The 20,108-nt window shown below is 47.7% G+C and overlaps 1 protein-coding gene across 2 annotated transcripts in view; it reads right to left on the bottom strand.

Moving 5' to 3' along the window:
- The window catches only part of BCR (BCR activator of RhoGEF and GTPase), a 122,642-nt gene that overhangs the window by 41,404 nt on the left and 61,130 nt on the right, over positions 1-20,108 (bottom strand). For both annotated transcript variants that reach the window (XM_065417578.1, XM_065417579.1), the window contains 6 exons: positions 10,764-10,868; positions 10,034-10,219; positions 4,724-4,831; positions 2,863-2,923; positions 1,690-1,742; positions 1,146-1,286 (listed from right to left, as the gene is read on the bottom strand). In XM_065417578.1, coding sequence (XP_065273650.1) covers positions 1,146-1,286; positions 1,690-1,742; positions 2,863-2,923; positions 4,724-4,831; positions 10,034-10,219; positions 10,764-10,868 — 654 coding nt within the window. The remainder of the gene's footprint in view (positions 1-1,145; positions 1,287-1,689; positions 1,743-2,862; positions 2,924-4,723; positions 4,832-10,033; positions 10,220-10,763; positions 10,869-20,108) is intronic.

Genomic DNA, 20,108 nt, shown 5'->3' with positions numbered 1-20,108 from the left:
TGAGGAGGGGACAGAGCCCAGCACTTCTGGGCCCCAATCCAATTCCCACAGAGGTTAATGGGGGGGCTTTTAATGGACTTTAATGAACACTGGATTGGCCCCTAGACAGATGACCAACCCTAAGCTTTCTACCTCAAGGGGTCTCTCTCATCCCATTTTGATTCCTTCCTACTTCTCTTTACATTCTATTTGAGAAATGGCTCTGATTTTCCACCTCTTTGCCCTCACACAGTGAGTCTCTGTGTATTGGACACTGGGGCTGTAACCTGTATTTCTCCGCTGTACCTTGGGTCCTGACACCATTCTGGGGATACTTTAAGAGACAGAAAGCACAGTGGCAACTCCTAGCATCATTCAGTGACCAGCTTGCCCCTCTCTCGCTCTTCACAGCAGATAGCTATAGCACGCCCCCAGGTGAGATTTCCCTCTTGCCCAGGATTGTAGGCTTCTAGAAGATGCAGAAAATGCATTTCATTCTGAACGTGCAGATTTAGGTGAACATCCTGCCAAGTTTGTGCCTGAGAGGGGATGTAAGGGTCACGAGTGCTGGAAAATGCCCTTCTAATCTTCCATTATTCCAGCAGCTGCCTTCCTTCCTTCTGAACCATAGGCCCTTATTCAGTTTGCACACAGAATACTAGCGAGAACTCTCCCTGAATTGGGCTAGCACATGCTATGCACGCTGCAGCAAGAGGAGCTGGGATTCTAGTCACACTTCCCCTGTGGTAGCTCCAGATAGCCTTCTGACCAGAATGTGCAGCGAGCCACACCATGTCCTGGGGAACACAAGGACTGTGCATAAACTGTGTCTCAGCAACACAGGAACTAGTAGCATGGGCTTTAAGAAAATCTACAAGCAGGTATCAACCTCTCACAGAATGAAGGGATAGCCTAGAGGAGTGAACACTGGACCGGGAGCCAGGAATTCTTGAGTACTTTGTGTGCCAGCATGACTCTGCACAGAGTATTAAGCTTAGCTAGCATGCTAGAGTTCTACACCAAAAGGAGGCATAAGTCCTCCGGTATCCCTGCATTCGCTGTAATCTTCAGAAGGCTAGGGTACTCTCCTAATTTCCAGCCCCTCCCAGAGAAAGGCAGAACTAGTGTTTAGAAATAGATCTGGTCACTAGAGGATGGGGACTCACCTCTCCCTTCTTGACCGTCATAGATTGTCTGCGGGGTGTGATCTCCTCGTTGATACTGGACAAGAAGTTCTGAGAGATGCGCAGAGCATCCTGCAGGAGGGGGTGGTCGGGGTGGCTTGCTGGAGTGTGTTTCAGTAAATCCTACCACCAAGAACACAAAGAAGGGACAAGGATAAGGAACGGCGCCCACCAGAACAGCGAGCCACAGGCTCCGGCAGCCCAGTTATTGGAACCCTTGGGACAGGTGGCTCTGGACTCTTGTTATAGTTAGGGGCAAGGCTGCAGATGACTGTCCCATCCCACTGCAGCTGTGGAGTCTAACCTCGCCTGCTAACCCCGCTGGGGACATGTCACTGGTTCCGTACATGGAATTATTCTCCACCAGAAACTTCAAGTTGCTCCTCCGCATATAAAGACCAGACACACCCATGCAGAGTGAATTAGTTTCCCCAATCCTGTCTGTGCAGGAAAGGCTGGAGGGAAGAGAAAGTGGGGACAGCGTCTGCGCTCTTATAATTGCCATTTAAACACACAAGTTACTTACATGAAGAACAAGCGTGCTGCGTGTCACTCGATCCACTGGCTTGTACAGCAGAGCTGTGGACAGAAAGCAGCAGAGGCATAAGAAAGGCAGCCATCTAAAAACAGAGTGCCCTACAGAGCACACTGAGCCATGCAACCAAACATACAGGCACACATTAGTACAGAGGAAACATCCTGCAATTCTCTTCTCCGCAGTTAATGAGCTACAGAGTCAATAAAACACACAAGTGTGTGGAGAGAAGCAGTCAGCAGCCACACCGCGCACACACACCCTCTACAAACATTCCCCCCTCCGCACACACAGCTCATTACTGCTAATTCAAACATTCAAAACACACTGCACAAACACAGAGAGAGACACACAAAACACAACCTACTGCACACCCCAAGCAACACGCAGCTGAGGGAGAGTGAATGGTGAGCTCGCTGAATGGCACAGAACACTCCCAGCAGGGCACTCGGATTAACCTCTTACATCCTACAGCTCTAGATCTTCAAGGCTGACCCTGCAGCTGAGCACCGTGCCTAGCCGCACTCTCTAGAGCCATTCCCCTTCAGCGCCTCTCCTAATCTTGCCAGGAAGGTCTCTGAAGGGTGATCAAGGCACCACCTCCCCTCCCAAACTCAGCCTGGCATCTCTAAGGTGCTCCCAAATCCATCCATACATGAGGCTGTGCCTTAAACGAGTCTGGAAGCTCCTTGGAGCAGGGACAATCTCTTGCTATGTGTATGTACGGGGCCTAGTACAATGGGCCCTGATCTCAGCTAGGATCTGTAGCACCACCGTAGTACAAATAATAATTCCTTGTATGATGTTGTTTGTGCTACTATTAGGCAACATATGCTCTTCAAAGATCATGGCTATTCTGTGAATGGTCCACTGTTGCCCAAGGGAACGACTAGCCAATAAGATTAATGGAGGCTTCCTGCGCAGACATGCAGCTTTCTAGGCAAGTGCTCTGCTAATGAGCAAAAGGGAACTGCTTCCCGGGGAAAGCAAGCAGAGTCACCATAACCCACCAGCATTTAGAAAGCAAAAGGACCATGGACGGTGGGGCTGGGGAATGGTTATTCCACAATATCTCTACCCTCCACCCACGGCAACAATAGACAGCTCTACTCCCACCCCTCCAAGCACTGACAAACCAGAGTCTCCTCCATACAGAACACTCACTTTCCAAGGAGTTTTTGGTTGTCTGATCTTTTGAGTCCTTTGTATTTCTGGCCTTGAGATTCTAAAAAAAAAAAAAAAAAAAAAAAAAATCTGTGTAGGAGACTGATCATCACCCAGAACCACCACCCTGGAACCCAGAACCTCCTCAACACCTCCAAGGGAGGAAGAGGTGCCTGTGTTCATACAGTCAGCCTAAAGCAGCATCCAGAAAAACCCTGCTATATTCCATGTCAGTGAAGGAAAATGCATTGACCTGATGGTACCTCTACCACCACCACGTCAGTGTCTGCCAGGAGCCTCCAGCTCCAAGCAGAATTCCTAAGAGTGAGTTTTAATAGAGACCCGAGAAACCAGGGAGCCATGTTCAGCAAATGGGAGAAAACCTGGGGATGGCTGAGTTGTTATCACCAGTCAGACGGGAGCATGTCCACAAGGATGCATGTGCCATTGGCTCAGGGTACATATAGTCTGGTAGCTAAAGCACAAGGTGGGCAGTCAGCAGACCGGGGTGCTATTCCGGATTCTGCTGCTGCCCTGAATGTTGAGGCTGAATGTATTAATGTGGGTAAAGTGCTGTGAAATCCTCAGCAGGACATGGGCACAGGAGTGCAAAAGTACCCCCATATTCATCATCCTTACTATTTATTACACCATGGTCATCGCCAGGGGCTTTAGCACTTACCCACCAGGAAATGACACAATATGTGGTGCCCAGAATTTGCGTTTGGTACAGTGCCCAGCATGAGGAGGCCCAGATCCCTTTTGGGGCATTACCACAACACAACTAATACATCTAACTATTAGTCAGAGGAGACTTTACCGATTGTATTTATCTGTTAAAAAAAATTAAGTGTGGGGGAAGCTGCCCTGATAGCGAGGTGACACCGCTGATGCTACAGGCTGTGTTTGAGGATCAAAACCCATCAAAAAGCCATGGCTGCAGATGGAAGGTGGGGAACCCCTTCACACTGTGATGAGAACCACAGCACATTTTCAAAGGGCATTGCCAGTTTGTGTTCCCTCAATCTTAATGTCTTGAAACTTTTTACTTTTTAATTTTAAAGATAAAAAAAATATTTGGGCTCCTGGACGAACTAGTGTTTTGAAAAGAAATAAATGCCTCCGGCACAGCACAGATCCAATACTGAAAAGGTGGTTCCATTTAAATCCAGTTTTTTTTGGCAGCTGCTTTTTTCCAGCTGTGGCGTTTCTTGGGGCTGTAATCACCACAGTGACACCGTCCGCTGCACAAGGAGCTCCCCCCAGAGCCCACGGCATGAGAAGCCTGCAAAGTACTTCAACGCATGGAATCCCACTCAAAGGGAGGAAATCAAAGCAGCCTAATAAATAATAATAAGATTCCACTTGACACACTTGTCATTTTAAACAGCGCATTCTAGCGCTACCTCTTTCAGCACTTGAGGCTAATTAAGCCTGTGATTCTACCGACAGACATCATGCAAGCTGTTAGAGATGGCCTTTTACACCACAGTCAGTGTCATTATTAGCAAAAAAGACACATCAGGAGCTCAAACACAACCTTCCTCTTTAGGACTGCATGATGCTGGAGCAGGGCTAGGAATGTTCAAAGCCATGCCAGTCATTATAAGAGTCACTGTGGGGAATAGTGAGCAAAAACTGCCGATGAGAGAATTCATAGTTCCTCCTGGGCCAGCCTTAACTAAAGGCCACTGGAGGGGCTGGGGCTGGAGCAGTGGCTGTGGGGAAGCTCACAGCTCCTCCAGTCCCAGCCTCTCCGAGGAGCGATGGCTGCAAAGGCACTCGGAGGCTGCACAGGAGTGACATCGCAGTGTATTAATCAGCTCCGGGCGGCGTGTGTGTCTGAACATCATGACATTACCTCGGAGATTTCAGCAAACTGAGCATTGGCCTGGCAGCATTTCTCTGCCGTCTCCATGGCAACCTCATAGTTATCCACGAAGGCCCTGTACACTCCCAGCTGGCTGGCCTGCAGGAATCAAAACAAAGCAAAGTAAACACCAGGGGGGGGATGGCTTGGGACAGCTGCTGGTGGGAGTCAGAATAACCAGGGAAGAGGCTGATTTACACCAATCCAGAGAAACTCAGGATGCTCTGAACAGGAAGTGCCCCTCCCTCCTGTGGATTCTCCCCCACTGGAACAGGTGCTCCTGGTGTGGTGGCTCTCTTTAACCAGCAGAAGTTAATTTGCTAGCCTGGGAGGATGACAAATCATTACCACCATCGCCTAGTTTTTCCCTTCTAAACTGCCAGATTAGCGTCTATTAATATTTTAGCTCATGGATGAAACTTTGCAGGAGCTGTTGGCTGTTTGCCATGAAATATGAATCAGACAGGAGTGATTCAGGCCTATAGCACGAACGTGACCCCAGTGAGCTACTCGTTTGCTTCTGTGCAAAGCTACTCGTTTGCTTCTGAAGCTGTTAAAACAAACCCAGATATTACCCAAGATCTACATATGCAGACATTATGTAAAGCCACATGGTTGAAGCATTAAGGACAGCAGTGCTGAAGAGTCGAATACAATACACACAGTATAGAATGACTGCTGGAAGGCCTGGACGGCAATGCGGGATTTTGCAACAGCAAAATGTGTGGTGGACCCTGATAAAGATACAGCAAGCCTTGGATCCTGTAATGAGCCATTATTAATCACTAGGTCTTAGCACTGATCCTGTTTGCTGATTTCTAAACAGCAGTCATGTTCATGCTAGACAGCGTAAGATCCAGCCGGGAAATCCCTGGGCAAATTCCAAGCATGTCTGAACTCTAAAGTAACCTTTGTGTTGCAGACCCATGCAGCTGTGCTATAAACACCTCGGCAGTTCAAATGGGCTTCCCAGCGTACAATCAGAAAAACACCGACAGAAGGAGCACTGAAGGACTCTACTGAAAAGGAGAGGAGAGTATTTTCAATCCTTCACTTACCCTATGACTACCATGCGTCCACTGCCAGCACTGACAGTATTCCCTACTGTGACTGCTGCTGAGAGACTGGGACCGGAGGAGCAGAGAACTTCCCCACAGCCAGTGATCCTACACCATTCTAGAGAGAATCCAGCTCGGAGACGCTCCTTCTAACGTAGCTGTGAGCTTCCCCCTCAAACAGTACTTCTGCATCATTCCCTACAATGCCTCCGCAGGAAAGCCTGGCACTTTAGTAGCTTCCCAGTACCTCTGTGCATCTTTCCCTACACAGTTTATTTAAGTAATGGTAGCTTGAGAAACGGTGAGCTGCCTCCTAAAGTGATTTTCACAGAGAGACGAGGGAACTAATTTCAGCCCTGCTGTACAATGGCACAGCTCCTACTGAAATCAGTGGCAACTGTGCACGGATGCCAGGGATGGTCTGGTCCCAGGCCTGCAGAAAGCATATGATCCATCGCTAGCACTGTTGTACCACCACCCCCAAATGAGCAGTAATCCTGACCGTAGTCTCTGCTGGGAGACTTATAACATTTCAATTTTGGAATCACATCCTAGCCGCCGTCTCTAGGACATAAGTGCTTTGATTTCTCCATTAGTGCAAGGGCTCTTGCTTTCCCTACCACACCTGAATAGAGTCAGTCCAAAAAATCATCAAGACATTTTTGGATGAAAAATGCCTTTTTGAGCCAAATAAACTTTTTCACAGAAAATTCTTATTTTGGTTAAAATTTTCCCATTTTTCTATGAAAAACTGGAAACCATTTTTTGGGGGGGGTGTAAAACAATTTGGTTTTTGGTAAAAATCATTTTTCTGTTTTTGAAAAATGAAAAAGTTTATCTTTAAAAAAAAATGTTTTTTTTGAGACACAATTTCAGTTTTTCATTAAAAATCCAAAAATTTCAAACCTCTCCAATATATTTTCAGAATATTTCACCCCGTTCTACTCTTGACAGCTGGTGCTTTTTCTCCCCCAGCTGACTAGGTGGGATAACACAGCTACCTTAACAGTTTCTGTTAGCAGAAACTCACTGCAGAGAGTGCCACAATATGTAAGATTCCAAAGTCTCCTTGGTGTATTGCCTTCAGTTTCGATCTAGGGTTCTTTATTTTACAGGTTAAATAAAATGAATAAACCAGTACTTGGTCCTGCTAGTGAAGGCAGCTGGACTCGATGACCTTTCGGGGTCCCTTCCAGTTCTAGGAGATAGGTATGGGGGGGAAGGGATAGCTCAGTGGTTTGAGCATTGGCCTGCTAAACCCAGGGTTGTGAGTTCAATCCTTGAGGGGGCCATTTAGGGATCTGGGGCAAAAACTGGGGATTGGTCCTGCTTTGAGCAGGGGGTTGGACTAGATGACCTCCTGAGGTCCCTTCCAACCCTGATATTCTATGATATTCTATGAATGCCACCAGTGCTCTGAGTACAATTATCAAGACTCCAAACTATCACCATAATCCTACCTCATGGCATGGCCACATGCAAAAAGTCTGCTCAAAGGACCTGATGTGCGTCCTGACTGACCATGCGCTAATGTCCGGTATTTCAGCAATCTCTCTCTTGTCGAGATGGTTTTAACTGCCATGGTTTGGCTCTGTCCAGTACAGCAAAACGCTCAGTTTGTCAGAGAAAATAGTGGAATAAAGTGACTGTTGCAGTATCTGTCAGACCACTGCACTGAATCACCAGAGCTGAAACAGCTAAGCAAGCCCAGAGCTCCCCGGGATGTTCGCTCCGCATCGCTGAGTTATTGCTACACTAGGGAAAGCTGCTCCCAACACAGATCCAACATAGCTTGCCAATTCTGTTACAATCACAAAAGGGTCAGGGGAACAGAAAAAGAGAGTATCACGGATGCCAGGTACATGGGCCTGCCAGCCTCATCTGTATGGCATGGCCTTTAACTCAGGTCAGAGTAGCAATACAGCAAGTCAAAGCTTGCTGGGACAAGCCAGCTATGGTAATTCATCTGAAGAGCTCTCCCTCAGCTAGTAGCATTATTTCCGCTACCCTCTCAAGGCAGTTTATCAAGCATCATTTGATTGCAGCACTCTTCCTGCATCTCAGCTTTAGCAAGCTGGGGAGCAGCAGCAGGCGGCTCAGACCTTGTGAGCTAATCTCTGAGCCCCGCATACCATGTCCATGAGCTATCTGCGAAGGCACCAACCAATCTCCTCCTGACTGAAATACACCAGCAGTGAAAGGCAGCTTCTTGCGGTTTCGTCTTGAGCTGCTGGAGGGCACATAAAATATTGTCCCCGTCTCAAGTCAACAGGGAAGGGAGCTGGTGCATTGCCACACAGATGTTAACAATTAAGTGACCCTGGTGAACTGCACTCTCCATCCAATAAGCTACTCAGTGGAATGTCTCCCCAACTCAGGGAATCAGAGACACCTAAGGAATGTGAAGATTCTTTTCTTTTTAGAAAAGAAAATGAAGCTCTCTGTAATCCTTTGCTTTCTGCACACTATAGGGGAGGGGCTAGAGGGATGCCTTTTGAATGCAGACAATCAGGTATATCTGGCTTGGGAACCTCTAGGTCAACTTCAGGGTCTGTAAGTTGCTTTATTCTCATCTGTTCTGCACACGGAGGTCTTTTGTCGAACTTTGCTAGGGGAACTCTCAGCACCAGACTGAAAAAACACATCCACAATCACAGCAAAGGGAATAGCAGGAGCACAGGGGGAGGAGGGTGGAATATCAAAGCACGAGGTAACAACAACAGTGCAGATGGAGCAAAGCAAAACGGATAGGAGGCGGCGAGGGGGGGGGGGTGGAACAGAGCAGCAACAAGTGGAAATGCACATAAACACATACACCAGTTTCCTTTTTCAAACATCTGAAACGAATTCATTTCTCTGGCCAAGTGAGAGCAGCAGTACCCGGAGGCAATGCCTAAAAGAAACAATCATCTGATAACGGCTTGGGTTATACTAGCTCCAAGAGAGGACCGGCTGCCAGAGCAGAGACAAAGGAAGGATTTGAGATGCTAATTCCTAATAAGGGGCCTTCTGTGTGCACAACCTAAGCAGCTACCTGTAGCTTTGACCTTGGCTATGGTTATAGTGAAAGAACATGGCTATTCCCCGTGAGGCTGCCTCTCTCTACTGCCCCCAGAACTGTGGCAGATGAGCACAGACAGCAGGAACGGTTCAAGGAGGAAGAAACACCACCAAGGTCCTAGCAGCTGACCTGGCAGTCTAGTGCAGAGCTGGCAGAGTGTTATATGTCTGTTAATACAGGGGGAGCAACGGTCTACTGATGGAGGAGTAAAATCTCATTAGTTTTGTCAATATCATCACTGGCATGGTCAGGCTGGGCACATGGATTTTGTGCCTGGGCTAGTAAGTTTTAATTAGAATTTTGCAAATGCTAGTGAAATGCACTGCCACATGTGCTGAGGGGGTCAGCAGGGGATGTGGATGCAGCAGATGATGTTTTGGTTCTCCATTTGTACAGAGCAATGTGGTCAGGGTCTGTGACTGGGGCTCCTAGGTGCTATCACAACACATGTAATAAATAATAGTAGTAAGTCTCTAGGATGAGAGAACACACTTCCTGTCCCTCTGTAGTAATCCCTGTAGCTTGCTCTGGAACAGGACTAGCAGGCTCCAAAGGAAATCATGTTCAAACAGGCTGGATGGTCAGGTATGACACAGGAGGTTTGAGGACAGAAATATAGGGAAGAACTGCAGGGTTCTGAGAGCTGCTTGGAAGTCCTCCACCACAATGGTTCCAACCTCCAAGACAGCATATGAATCATACTGAGTAATTGCACAGCCAATGCACCACTAGCATCTAATTCACTCCTATGCAGTGTCACGGGATATTTTATACAAGAAGTGAAATATGAAACTGAACTCTATTCTATGTGCCCCCAAAGGGCTCCGACAGTCTCTCTCTCTCAAGTGTCAGGATGCCATGCCAGCCTCCTTGGTAACTGAATGATCAGCAAGTGACACACTGCAGGCTTTGTGGGGAGCTCTAAAGTCTTCTGGAAGACGGACTGTGTTTGTAATATTGGTGGGGTCATGATGTAGCCTCTAAGCACAAAACTGCCGGCCTAGTTATGACCCCTCCACAGTGGAAAGACGAATTTAAAATTCTACCACCTCATCCAGCCATGGACCTCCACACACCAGAGCCATGCAAAGGAATGAATGAGAGTCTCAGACACACCTGGCAGACACGCCTATTTAAGCTGCACTGAGGTTAAAGGAGCGTTGGTGGTGGCAGCTTACTCACCAGTTTCTGGAAGAGGTCTCCGACACGCTGCTGGTGACTCCACTGCTGGACGCGGGGAAAGAGCCCATCATAGAACTCTTTGTGGATCTCATACAGCTCAGGCACTTTGAAGAAAATAGTCTCAATCTGCTGACTGGTCAGTACAGGCTGAGAAGTGGTGGCAGCAGCCTTCAAAGGCTTCATGGGCTAAAAGTAGAATCAAGGAGATTGTTACTACACGCACCAAGTAAACTTGTCTTTGTCGTCATGTTCTAATGCCTCCTTCCTATTCTGTTACATGATGTTCCCACTGACACTTCAGTGACTCTCTGAACACTAGACTGTACCAATTCTCTCCTCGGGGTAGTTCAGCAACTCCCAGTTCACAGATTTTCCCAGGATACGAATGCTGAAATTACAGTCCCAGTGCCCCTTGTTTTGTCCCCTTAATCTCTATTCCACTAGCTGGCGGGCAGCAGGTGTAGTAGTTAAAGCAGGAGGACTAGAAGTCAGGGCTCCTGGGTTCTATTCCGAGCTCTGCCAATGACTCCCTGTGTAACCTAGGACAAGTCCCTTTGCTTTTCTATGCCTCCATTTCTCCACCTGCAAAATGAGGATAACAATTACCTACATTTCACCAGGTCACTGTGAGACGGTCAGTGTTTGTGAAGCTCTTGGAAATCTTTGAATGAAAGTTGCTCTGGAAATGTGAAGATTATCATTAAATCTGGTGTCTGTGACAGGTGCTTACCAGCAGCAGAGCCTCTAGGTGGCTCAGGTAGGTTTCCTCACTGGCTAGGATTCCAGACAGGACCCATTTTCTCATCTCCAAGCCCTTCTCCAAGTCTGGCTCACTCTACAGAGAAAGAAGATGAAAGGAAAGGAGTGGGGACCATTATTCAGCCTAGAAAATATGACCTCAGGGCAAACTAAATTTATTGTATTTAGTTATAGATTAATAAAGAATGTGACACTCAGCTTCTGGGCACACGTACAAAGATAAAAATAATATACAGAGTTTATTTACCCAGTAACTTAGAAACGTAATGATAATTCTCCATGAGCTTGACTAATAATTGTGTGTGTCACTGGACACCCCTCCCCACCCCAGTAGTCTGGGGTTTCCACAAGATGACTGCTTGTTTCTTTTCTGCCATTCGCTAAGATAGTTCTCAGGCACCAACTTGCCCCAGTGGTTATTCTTTTAACAGGTCTATTTTATTTAGCGGGTAGGATAATCTGCACTACTTGGTTGGGATCTCAGTGCTGATTCTCTAAATGGGTTTTTCTTATCTGGATTACATGCAACATTAGTACTTTCACAGAGACAACCCAAAAGCGAAAATGCAAAGACAAGAGAAAGACAGGAAAAAAGAATTCAGAGTCATGTGGGTAATAATAAAGGCTAGAGACAGATATTATGGAGAGCTAGTAACTAGAGCTGGGCAACATTTTTGCGACGTATAGTAAATTCATCAAAAAAATGCAGTTTTGGGGCAACCAAAACTAACCGCAAATTCGGCAAATATTTTCAGCCAAATAAAATGAGGGGGAAAAAAATCAAAACAGTTCATTTCAAAATGTCATTTCAGTCACATTTTTTCAGTTTTTCATCAGAGTGAGAAAACCCCAGAAAATTCTATTGATTTTTTTCAGTTCAGACACCAAATTGAAAAAAAATCAACTATTTACTCAGTTCTAGAGGTAACCTCTTCAGTTAAAGTGTCTATTATAAAACCCCATTTTAGCAACTCTATAAAACTGTGGCTTGGAAACTTCATTTGGCCTGAAAACAGCCAGATTTTATCTCAAAGGCAAAAGGGAGCAATTCTGCAAAGTTTGAAGAAAAAGAGTCCAATGGTTACAATACAGTTCATTAGAAATGTCCATCTATTTGAAATCCTGTTTTATATTTCCTGGTCTCCCTCTAACACAAAACACTGCTTCCTACAACCAGCGCCGGCTCTGGCTTTTTGGCCGCCCCAAGAAAAAAAGAAAAAAAAAACCTGCGGGACGGCAGGAGCCAGGGTGCAGGGGGACTCCCTGCGCTGCAGATGTGCCCTGGCTAGCGGGGGGAGGGGGAGGAAGCGGGGGGGAGAGAGAGAAGGGGGATGGCCAGGGCTTCAGCAGGGCGCTGCCATGCGGCCTGCGCTGCTCTGGTCGGCTGGGAGGGAAGGACGCGGGCTGCCCTGCCGGGCTTGCTGCAGGGCGCTCCCGTCCTCCGCGCCGCCACCCCCTACAGGGCGGCCGGAGCGGAACACTACCAAAAAAAAAAAAAAAAAGCGTCCGTGCCGCCCTAGGATTGGGCGGAATGCCGCCTCCTACAAGCTGCCGCCCCAAGCACCAGCTTGCTCGGCTGGTGCCTGGAGCCAGTCCTGCCTACAACCCTTTCAAGCACTCATACAGTCAAATCTCCTTGAAAACAGGAGCACTGTTTAGAAGAGTCATTATGGTGGCTGTGCATGGATAGTTTGGGGATCAGTCCTGCCCCAGTGAATATCAGAAGGGTTTTGGCTGTTCATGTCAGTGGGAACAGGATTGAGATCTAGGTGAATATGACAGTAGGCTGCATGCTATTGGCTGAACATGAGTCTTTTCCATATCTGAAAGCTAACAGAGCTCTCCTTTAGCTGGGAGACCCTCGTTTTGGGCTCTGGAGATAGGTGTGGGGTAGCCTCTCCATCGTAAAGTTTGCAGCAACAGTCTCATTATGATGTTGTTTTGAGCCCATATGCAACTCCGAGAAAGAGAGATGGATCCTCTTTTGGGGTTAAGCCTCAGCAACAACAACAACATTTTTTAGCACTCTTATTAAATTGTGTAAGCACTTTTTGAGAGCGAAAGACCTTAAAATGGCTCCTCTCTGGTAGTTCTGCAATGTGTCAAATACCGCAACACCTCGTGAAAGGAAACGGTAGATGGAAGCTGCTCTAAAGAAACAGGTAAAAACGATACACAAGCCAGCTAAGATATGGAAGAGGAAAGCACTTGAGTTTGCATCCTCCTTTCAGTGAAATTCTTAGAGACACAATGTATTTTGCCATCTTGAAAGGGAGTTTCCGGGGAGCTCAGGAATTTGTAATCCAGCAGACAGTTTAAGCTTCAAGGAAAACACCAGTGATTAGGCACAGCATCTTTAAATACTATACTGAGCTGGTGGGTGGGTGGGTGTACACCACATGCGTGCACCACTGCCCTCTACTATACATAATTAGAACTGCTCAACTATTTTATGATTATTATTTATCACTCATATAACAGGAATGGCCAGGAGCCCTACCCTGGACCACAGCTCCATTGAGCTAGGCACAGTACAAACACAGAACAAAAACATAGGCCTAAAACTTTTAACAGATTTCCTTCAACTCAAGGGGAAGGGGCCAGGGCATTTGGATGATCAGAGCTCTCTCCTGGCTGTATCTGCGAAATGCCCAGTGGCCCAGATCTGTGATATAAGGCCAGGCATGAAGCTCCTGGACGGCCAAGGATTTGTTGCAATGTTTACAAATAACTTCACAAAAAATGTTAAAAACCCATCACCACTTCAACCTCCCTCCTGCTGCAAATGGTGTGATTGGTACCTTATTGATATGGCACTGTCATTCTCATCAGCAGGCCCTGCCTGATGACAGTGTAGGACTGTGAGGAACAGGCCCAATCTGTAAACACGGAATTGCAAAGCTGCGGAACAGGAGCGATATAATGAATTTTGTATAGACAGAGATAGTCCGATTCTGATGAGTCCTTTAAATCTCTTTTAAGTTAACCCAAAAAATATTGCTATAAATTTACTGTCACCCAGTTTCTCTTCCAGCTCTAGAAGCCCGTTTTCCCATTCATAGGAATAGGCTCCGATTTCTAACAATCCCTACTGGGTATTCTCAGATGGTAAAAATGGAAGCTCCTGGTTTGACTGTTAAAATTTCTTATATACATATTAAAATTAACAACAATTATATATAATTTCTTATATATATTATAAATATATATTTAATAAAAGATTTACTCCTCAGAGGTTCAAACATCTCTCCCAGGACTCTGCCGTGGCTGGCCTCCCCAAGGACATCAGATGGAGAGGTCACCTCTGAAAGTCTTTGCAGTGGTTTTTAATCCCTTTTATGTAACCAGCTTCAAGTGTGATGCTGGAGACTTCAGTTCTATCCAGCCCAAGTGGCCTGGCTGCCTCAGGCTGCAGTGCAGCAGCTGCATGAGGAAACCCCAGGGGAGTTGAACCTACAGCCTCAGAGCACATTAAAGGTTTCCAGGGCAGTATCTGAAATTTACACACGGATTCCTAGAACTCATTCAGATGATCTGCTGCTGCTTTTCCCACTGCTGTCAGGGATCAATAAGACACCACGTTTCTTCTGTCTGGGTTGTGCTGCTGCTCAGCACTTCCCTCCTGAGAACTGATGATCCAATGCACATTTCCTGCTGAGGAAGCTCTGCTTTGATAGTTTTATCTAGTACCTTACTGAGTGGGTAGCTCTCGCCACCAGAAGCGCATCAGGATCCAGCACCAGTACCTCTTCACCCTCCAAGGGGGACTGCATCCTCCACTCTTTATAGCCCGCTCAGGGAAATGTACTCTGGGCCCAGGAAAGTCACGGGGAATTTGGCACCAGACTTCAGCAGGTGCAGGAACAGGGAGTTAGTTTCAATCATCCAACTGCTGTCTCCTTTCCCATCTGCAGAACTGGAAATGGTCTCACCCTCTCATCAGTGGTGAGTCAAAGTGGTGAGCAGGCGTGGGCAAGGAGGCCACGCCCTTCTCCCCCACTGAAGCAAAGAGGCAGAGCAGGGAGGTGCACACCAATTCCAAGAGCACTCACTGCTCCACCTGATGCTTCTAACAAACAAGGGGAGTGCCCCAGGGACCAGAGCTTCACTCCTTGCCGTGCTTCTGCAGTCCAGGTAGAGAAAGAAGTGGAATGCCCAGCACACAGGCATGGAAAAACAGCCCCGTCGCACATGGGGGAGAGGAACATCTGCTAGGACTAGGAACTCCTCCACTCACATGGAGAAGGAACTCCGAGTCTGAGCACACCCAGCTGTTGCAGAGGGGGGTGGGAAGTAGGCCCTACATTTACCAAATTCACACTGGCCAAGCGGCAGCACACCTACAAGACGAAAGTGGGGAATCATCAGCAGGATGCAGGAGCAGCACATGGCGGAAAGCAATGTATTCCCTGCCTGACCTGGGGAGGGGTGGATGCTGGGCTTCCTCTCAGGCTGGCTGGGCCCGTTTTTCACTTGTAGGTATCCAGCAAGCATCCTGATTCTATCCCTCCCCCTTTTCCTCAGCACCCTCCCCCAACCCTTTCCTCCCCTTCCTCTCGAACCCTCCTCCCCCACCTCCCCTCAGCTACCCTCCTCCACAAATTTAAAAATAAATGCATCTCGTAAGAGCATCTCGTGGCAACAGCCAGAGCCCATCTGTCAATCGTGAGAGCTCTCTCTGTGAAGCTCAGCACCAAGTCAGCTCTGAAGCTTGTTGTAATCAGTGCTCTCTGCTCCTGCTCTCCCCGAGCAGCAAGCAGAACATGGAGGAGGGAGAGGGAGCACTGATTAGAACAAGAGCTTCAGGAGCATGGGATGCCAGCAGCACTATTCACAGGCTGGTGTTTCCTCCACAGCTGGACTGTGCATCCAGCTCTCCTGGGGATTTCAAAGCTGATATGTTGGGTCGCTGCCATTGGTGCAATCCTGCAACCTGAATCCAGGCCAGTCTGAGTGGTTAAAAGTGCTGGATATTATACACCCTGCATACGCTGGCCCAGGGCCAGGACTGTTTCGAATGTGTTTACAACTTGTCAGTCTAAGTACTTTAGTTTACTAACCAGGTTGGCACTGCGTGTTGTATTCAATTACTGCAAGCCTGGGATTCACCAGCTCCAAGGATTAGACAGATACAGCTCTTCCCAAATCTGTTTAAAGGACTCAGGGCTTTTGGGCTGTTGTTTAAATTAACAGTAATAATCGTTTTATTGTAAATGTTGGGAGCGCACGGCTTAAGAAACTGGAAACACGAATATGATTTTACAAAGCAGCCCCAGCTGGCATCTCCCTGTGAAGGGAAATGTTGCCTCTGAGTGGGTGTATTAAAGGGATCTTTAAATCTCTCCCCACCCTTTAGTACAATGTTTTCGGAAACCACGCAATTAGCATGTTCAAAGGAGAAGTTTCCAGTAAGGATGGCTCTGAGTCTCAGAGAGGCTGGCAGCCTTCAAAGGGGAAAAATTATTAAGTATGATTTTTAAAATGTAAATATCTTTGGAGGCTTCTGTTTAATAGGCTGGAGGTGTCTCATTGTCTGGGAGATGTTAAACAGGGAAGGATTCTGTAACCAGGCCAGCCCTGCTTCATGCAATGAGGGCTGGGTGGGAGCAGGGAGAGGAGCCAACATTATTTATAACATCAATGCTGTGTGTGCCAGCTATTCTCAGGAAGGGCTTGTACATCCAGGCAAAGCCATTAAACAGCAGAGAGAAAGAAAGAATCGGAGAGGGAAAGAGTGTGGGGGATGGAGGGGATAACAGAAAGTGAAGACAGGAGAGAGATCACAAACAAAACTGGGAAGGAGACATAGCAAGACAAGGAGAAGGAACGAAAAGGTCTGAGGGGAAATGACAGAATCAAACAGGGAGAAAGCGGGAGGGGGCAGATTTGGAGGTGCTGGGGAAAGATGTGCAGACAGAGCCAGAGCAAAGCCATAGGGCTGTTCTGGGGACAAGATCCTCTGAGGTGCTGATGCAGTTTCAGAAGTCACACTGGTTTTTCTTCCCTGACAGATCCTGTCAGCTGCATGCGCAAACCTGAGTAGGAGGTGCTGTGCCTGTCCTCTCCCTTCCCCTCCAACAAAGAACAAGGTCTGTAGGGAAAAAACTGGTGTGTTTTGCCCCAGGGGTGCCACAGTGGGAAGTGGAGTCAACAGTTGGGAGCAGATCAGGTAGCTTGCCCCTCACTCCCTCACATTGCTGGAGGACATTCTCCGACTCTCAGGAAATGCCAGATAGGCGGGTGCAGGTCATCTTTCCAGTGACTGTCACCCAGAGAGCGTCTGCTTTGGTAATTTGCAATAAAGGACTTTTGTAAGCATGGGAGGCAGAGCTTTTCACACCAGTCAGAGGCCAGCTTTATAAAAGGGAGTTCCAATTCCTGATGCTACTAGTTTCCAGAACTCCAGCCCTGGTTATATTGGCAGGAGCAGTCAAAGTTCTGGATGATTTAAACACAGAAGTGTAGCCTTACACAGTAACTTCAGTGTTCTTCCTAGCTCTCACCCTCACCAGGCGCTGGGGAATTTAAAACCCTCTGCTTCCTGCTTGAGCTCAGGACTGATGAATCACAAAGCAGGAGAACAACGATAAACTATAGAGATTACATTTTTTTTTAATTAAAGGACTATTTAAGGTCCCTAAGCATTCACAGAGAAGCAGGACTTTAAACACTTTGGGGCGGGGATTTTTAACCCTGCTAAGGCCTGAATCCAGGCCCTCTGCTTACTATTTATTATTTGCAGAGCAACAACAGTGCTAGGCACTTTGAGACAGGTGTGAGAACCTGAGAACCTAAAGGCTCAATGCACAAATGAAAGACGGGGTAGCAGACTGAATGGGAGGTAGTGAGATGGATCCAGAGCAAGCAAAGAGGGCTGATGGGGCAGCACGGTCTGCAGGTCTGAGTGACATTCTGGACTCCCCAAAGAGCACAGACGGTTACAAGAGCAGGCTGACACAGGTGCCCAGCAGAGGAACCGCAGAGATGTAGGCACCCGTGGAGAAAAAGGGATCTAAAAGCCGGTGCCTGGGGAAATTACCATAGGTGGATTGAAGCTGACAGCACTCTATCCAGGGGTTAAAGTCTAGCTCCCCCTACTTGGGTAAAGCAAAGGGAGGAGCGCTCCCCCCTGCTCTGGAGGAAACCTGCTCCCCCAGAGCTGCTGCTCCTCTCTGGTTGGCAATGGGAGCAGCAGGAGGAGCTGGAGCCTGTGTAGCAGAGGCAGTGCTAGCCCATTGGAGGCCCTAAGCAGGAATATTCCCCCCCAACACATAATAAAAAGCAAAGAGGGGGTCTCCCTTCAACTGTTTGGGGTCCTAAGCAATTGCTTAGTCTGCTTATGCCTAGGACCGGTTCTGCTGGCTAGGGAGCATCTGGGTCTTTCCCTGCCAGTGGGTGTTACCACGGCTGAAGCAGACCAGGGAAGAGGGGGCATTCCAGTCGGAGTCCCCATTCACGACCCAGCTTCCTCCTTCTACTGGGAAAGAAGGCCAGTTCTGACACTCCCACCCCTTGAAAGGGGAGAGAGAGAAATAATACAAGAGATTGGATTTGGCACAAAACTGATCTGAACATGCAAGAAATGGATATTTGTAATTTTTCTGGGGGCAGCACGCCTGCCCTCAACCCCGCATTGTCATTACATCCCTACATACCCTGCATTGCTGGAGGAGTTTGGATGGGGAACATCAGGGACGTGACCCAATCCAGCTCCACACACTGCACGTGTCTGGCTGGGGCGCTGCTTGGGGACAGGAAGTTCTTACAGATAAATTTCTTCTCTTGTCCCTGTTCTCTTCTCCTTGCTTCCTTCCCTCACCTCAAGAGGATGCAACATTCGCTCCATCATAACAAGCCCCCCAATAGCCACCACCAAGACTGGGGAACTCCCGCACCCTATCCTGACCTGCTCTGAGCGCTATGCCTTCCTGTACCCGTCTTTCCAGCAACAAGCCCCCAGTTTGAATCCCAAGCTGTCAGAACTCTCCTTTAATGACATGTGCCACTGGTTGCCCCAACACTCCTATATACCCAGAGGTAAGCTCCGTTTATGCGGACCTACTCCCAGCTACTAACTCCAGTTCCCACTCCCAAATACAAACGTAACCTCTATATTACAGGCAAGGCTGGTAGAACTGCCTATTATTAAGGTTGCCCCACACTTCATATTATTATATCCTGTTTTCAACTTTGCCAGACTTCAACTATTTGGGCTGAAATTTTCAACACCACCTGTATGTCTCAGGCTGAAAATTTCCAAAAAGTTTCAGACAAAATGATTCAGCAGTTTCCAAGAATGAGGCTAGGAAAAAAACCCACATTGCTTTGCAATGTTAAAAAAAAAAAGATTCTAGTAACCTTTTCTTTTGAGAAGCTCGGGTACTCCAATGTTCAGGAGCAGGGACTTGAAATTTGGCCGGGGAGATGGCCTTTGTGTCAGGGATGTGCCTTGTGCTGTTTCTGTCAAAATCCACCCAAATGTGGCCTTTGAAAAAAAATCTCAGTTCGCACCTGCCAGTAGAGATTTCTTAGAGTTTAGCAGCAAAAATCTCCAAAGATTCCATACACAAAGAACACGCTCTAATTCCTCACACCTGTACTGCAGGCCAAACAGTATGCGCACCATCTCCTCGCAGAAACTAAACATGCTCCATTTCCAGTCCCCACAGCTCCTACATGTGACAGAACTGTGCATGCACGGTCCATCTCCTCACAGTTGCTCTGGGCTAGGGTGGGGCTGGGCACTGGGACTGAGAACAGGGCGTCTGTTTCTTCTGCGCTCTCTCAGGCAGCATGGAGGAGGAAGCCACCTGACTCGAATATAGATGAGACAGATCATGAGGCTGGGGGTATGGAAAGGAATAGATTGGGCCAAGGAGCCGGAGGACACTGCCACTGGAGGGAGAAAAACCCCCACCTGTGACTGGAAACTGGGGGAGAGTGGAGACGGAACTGGATGGGTAAATAGACTGAGAATTGGGGGACGGGGGGCGGGTGTCTGGAACTTGGTAGGCAAGAAGACTAGGACTGAAAGCTGGGGGAGATTGTGACGGACTGGGCAAGGAGACTGGGAGTGGGGGATGGGTAGGGGAGGCTGTTAGTGGCTGGACAAGGCGGATGGGACTGAGAACCAGTGAGAGAAACTGGGGGGACTGGAGAATTTGGAAAAGTCCCCCTAGACACCACTGACTGAATCAGGCAGAAGAACAAAGCTACTTATAGAGGAGAAAGCTCCTATTTACACACTATCTTCTGGTTTTCAGCGACTGTGGGAAAGGAAATACAGGAGGTGCATATGACAGCTTTACAGGCTTCT

Source organism: Emys orbicularis, chromosome 16, assembly GCF_028017835.1.
Source record: "Emys orbicularis isolate rEmyOrb1 chromosome 16, rEmyOrb1.hap1, whole genome shotgun sequence".
Taxonomy (NCBI): domain Eukaryota; kingdom Metazoa; phylum Chordata; order Testudines; family Emydidae; genus Emys; species Emys orbicularis.
The sequence above is the reverse complement of the archived record's forward strand: the minus strand, read 5'-3'. Positions and strand labels throughout refer to the sequence as shown.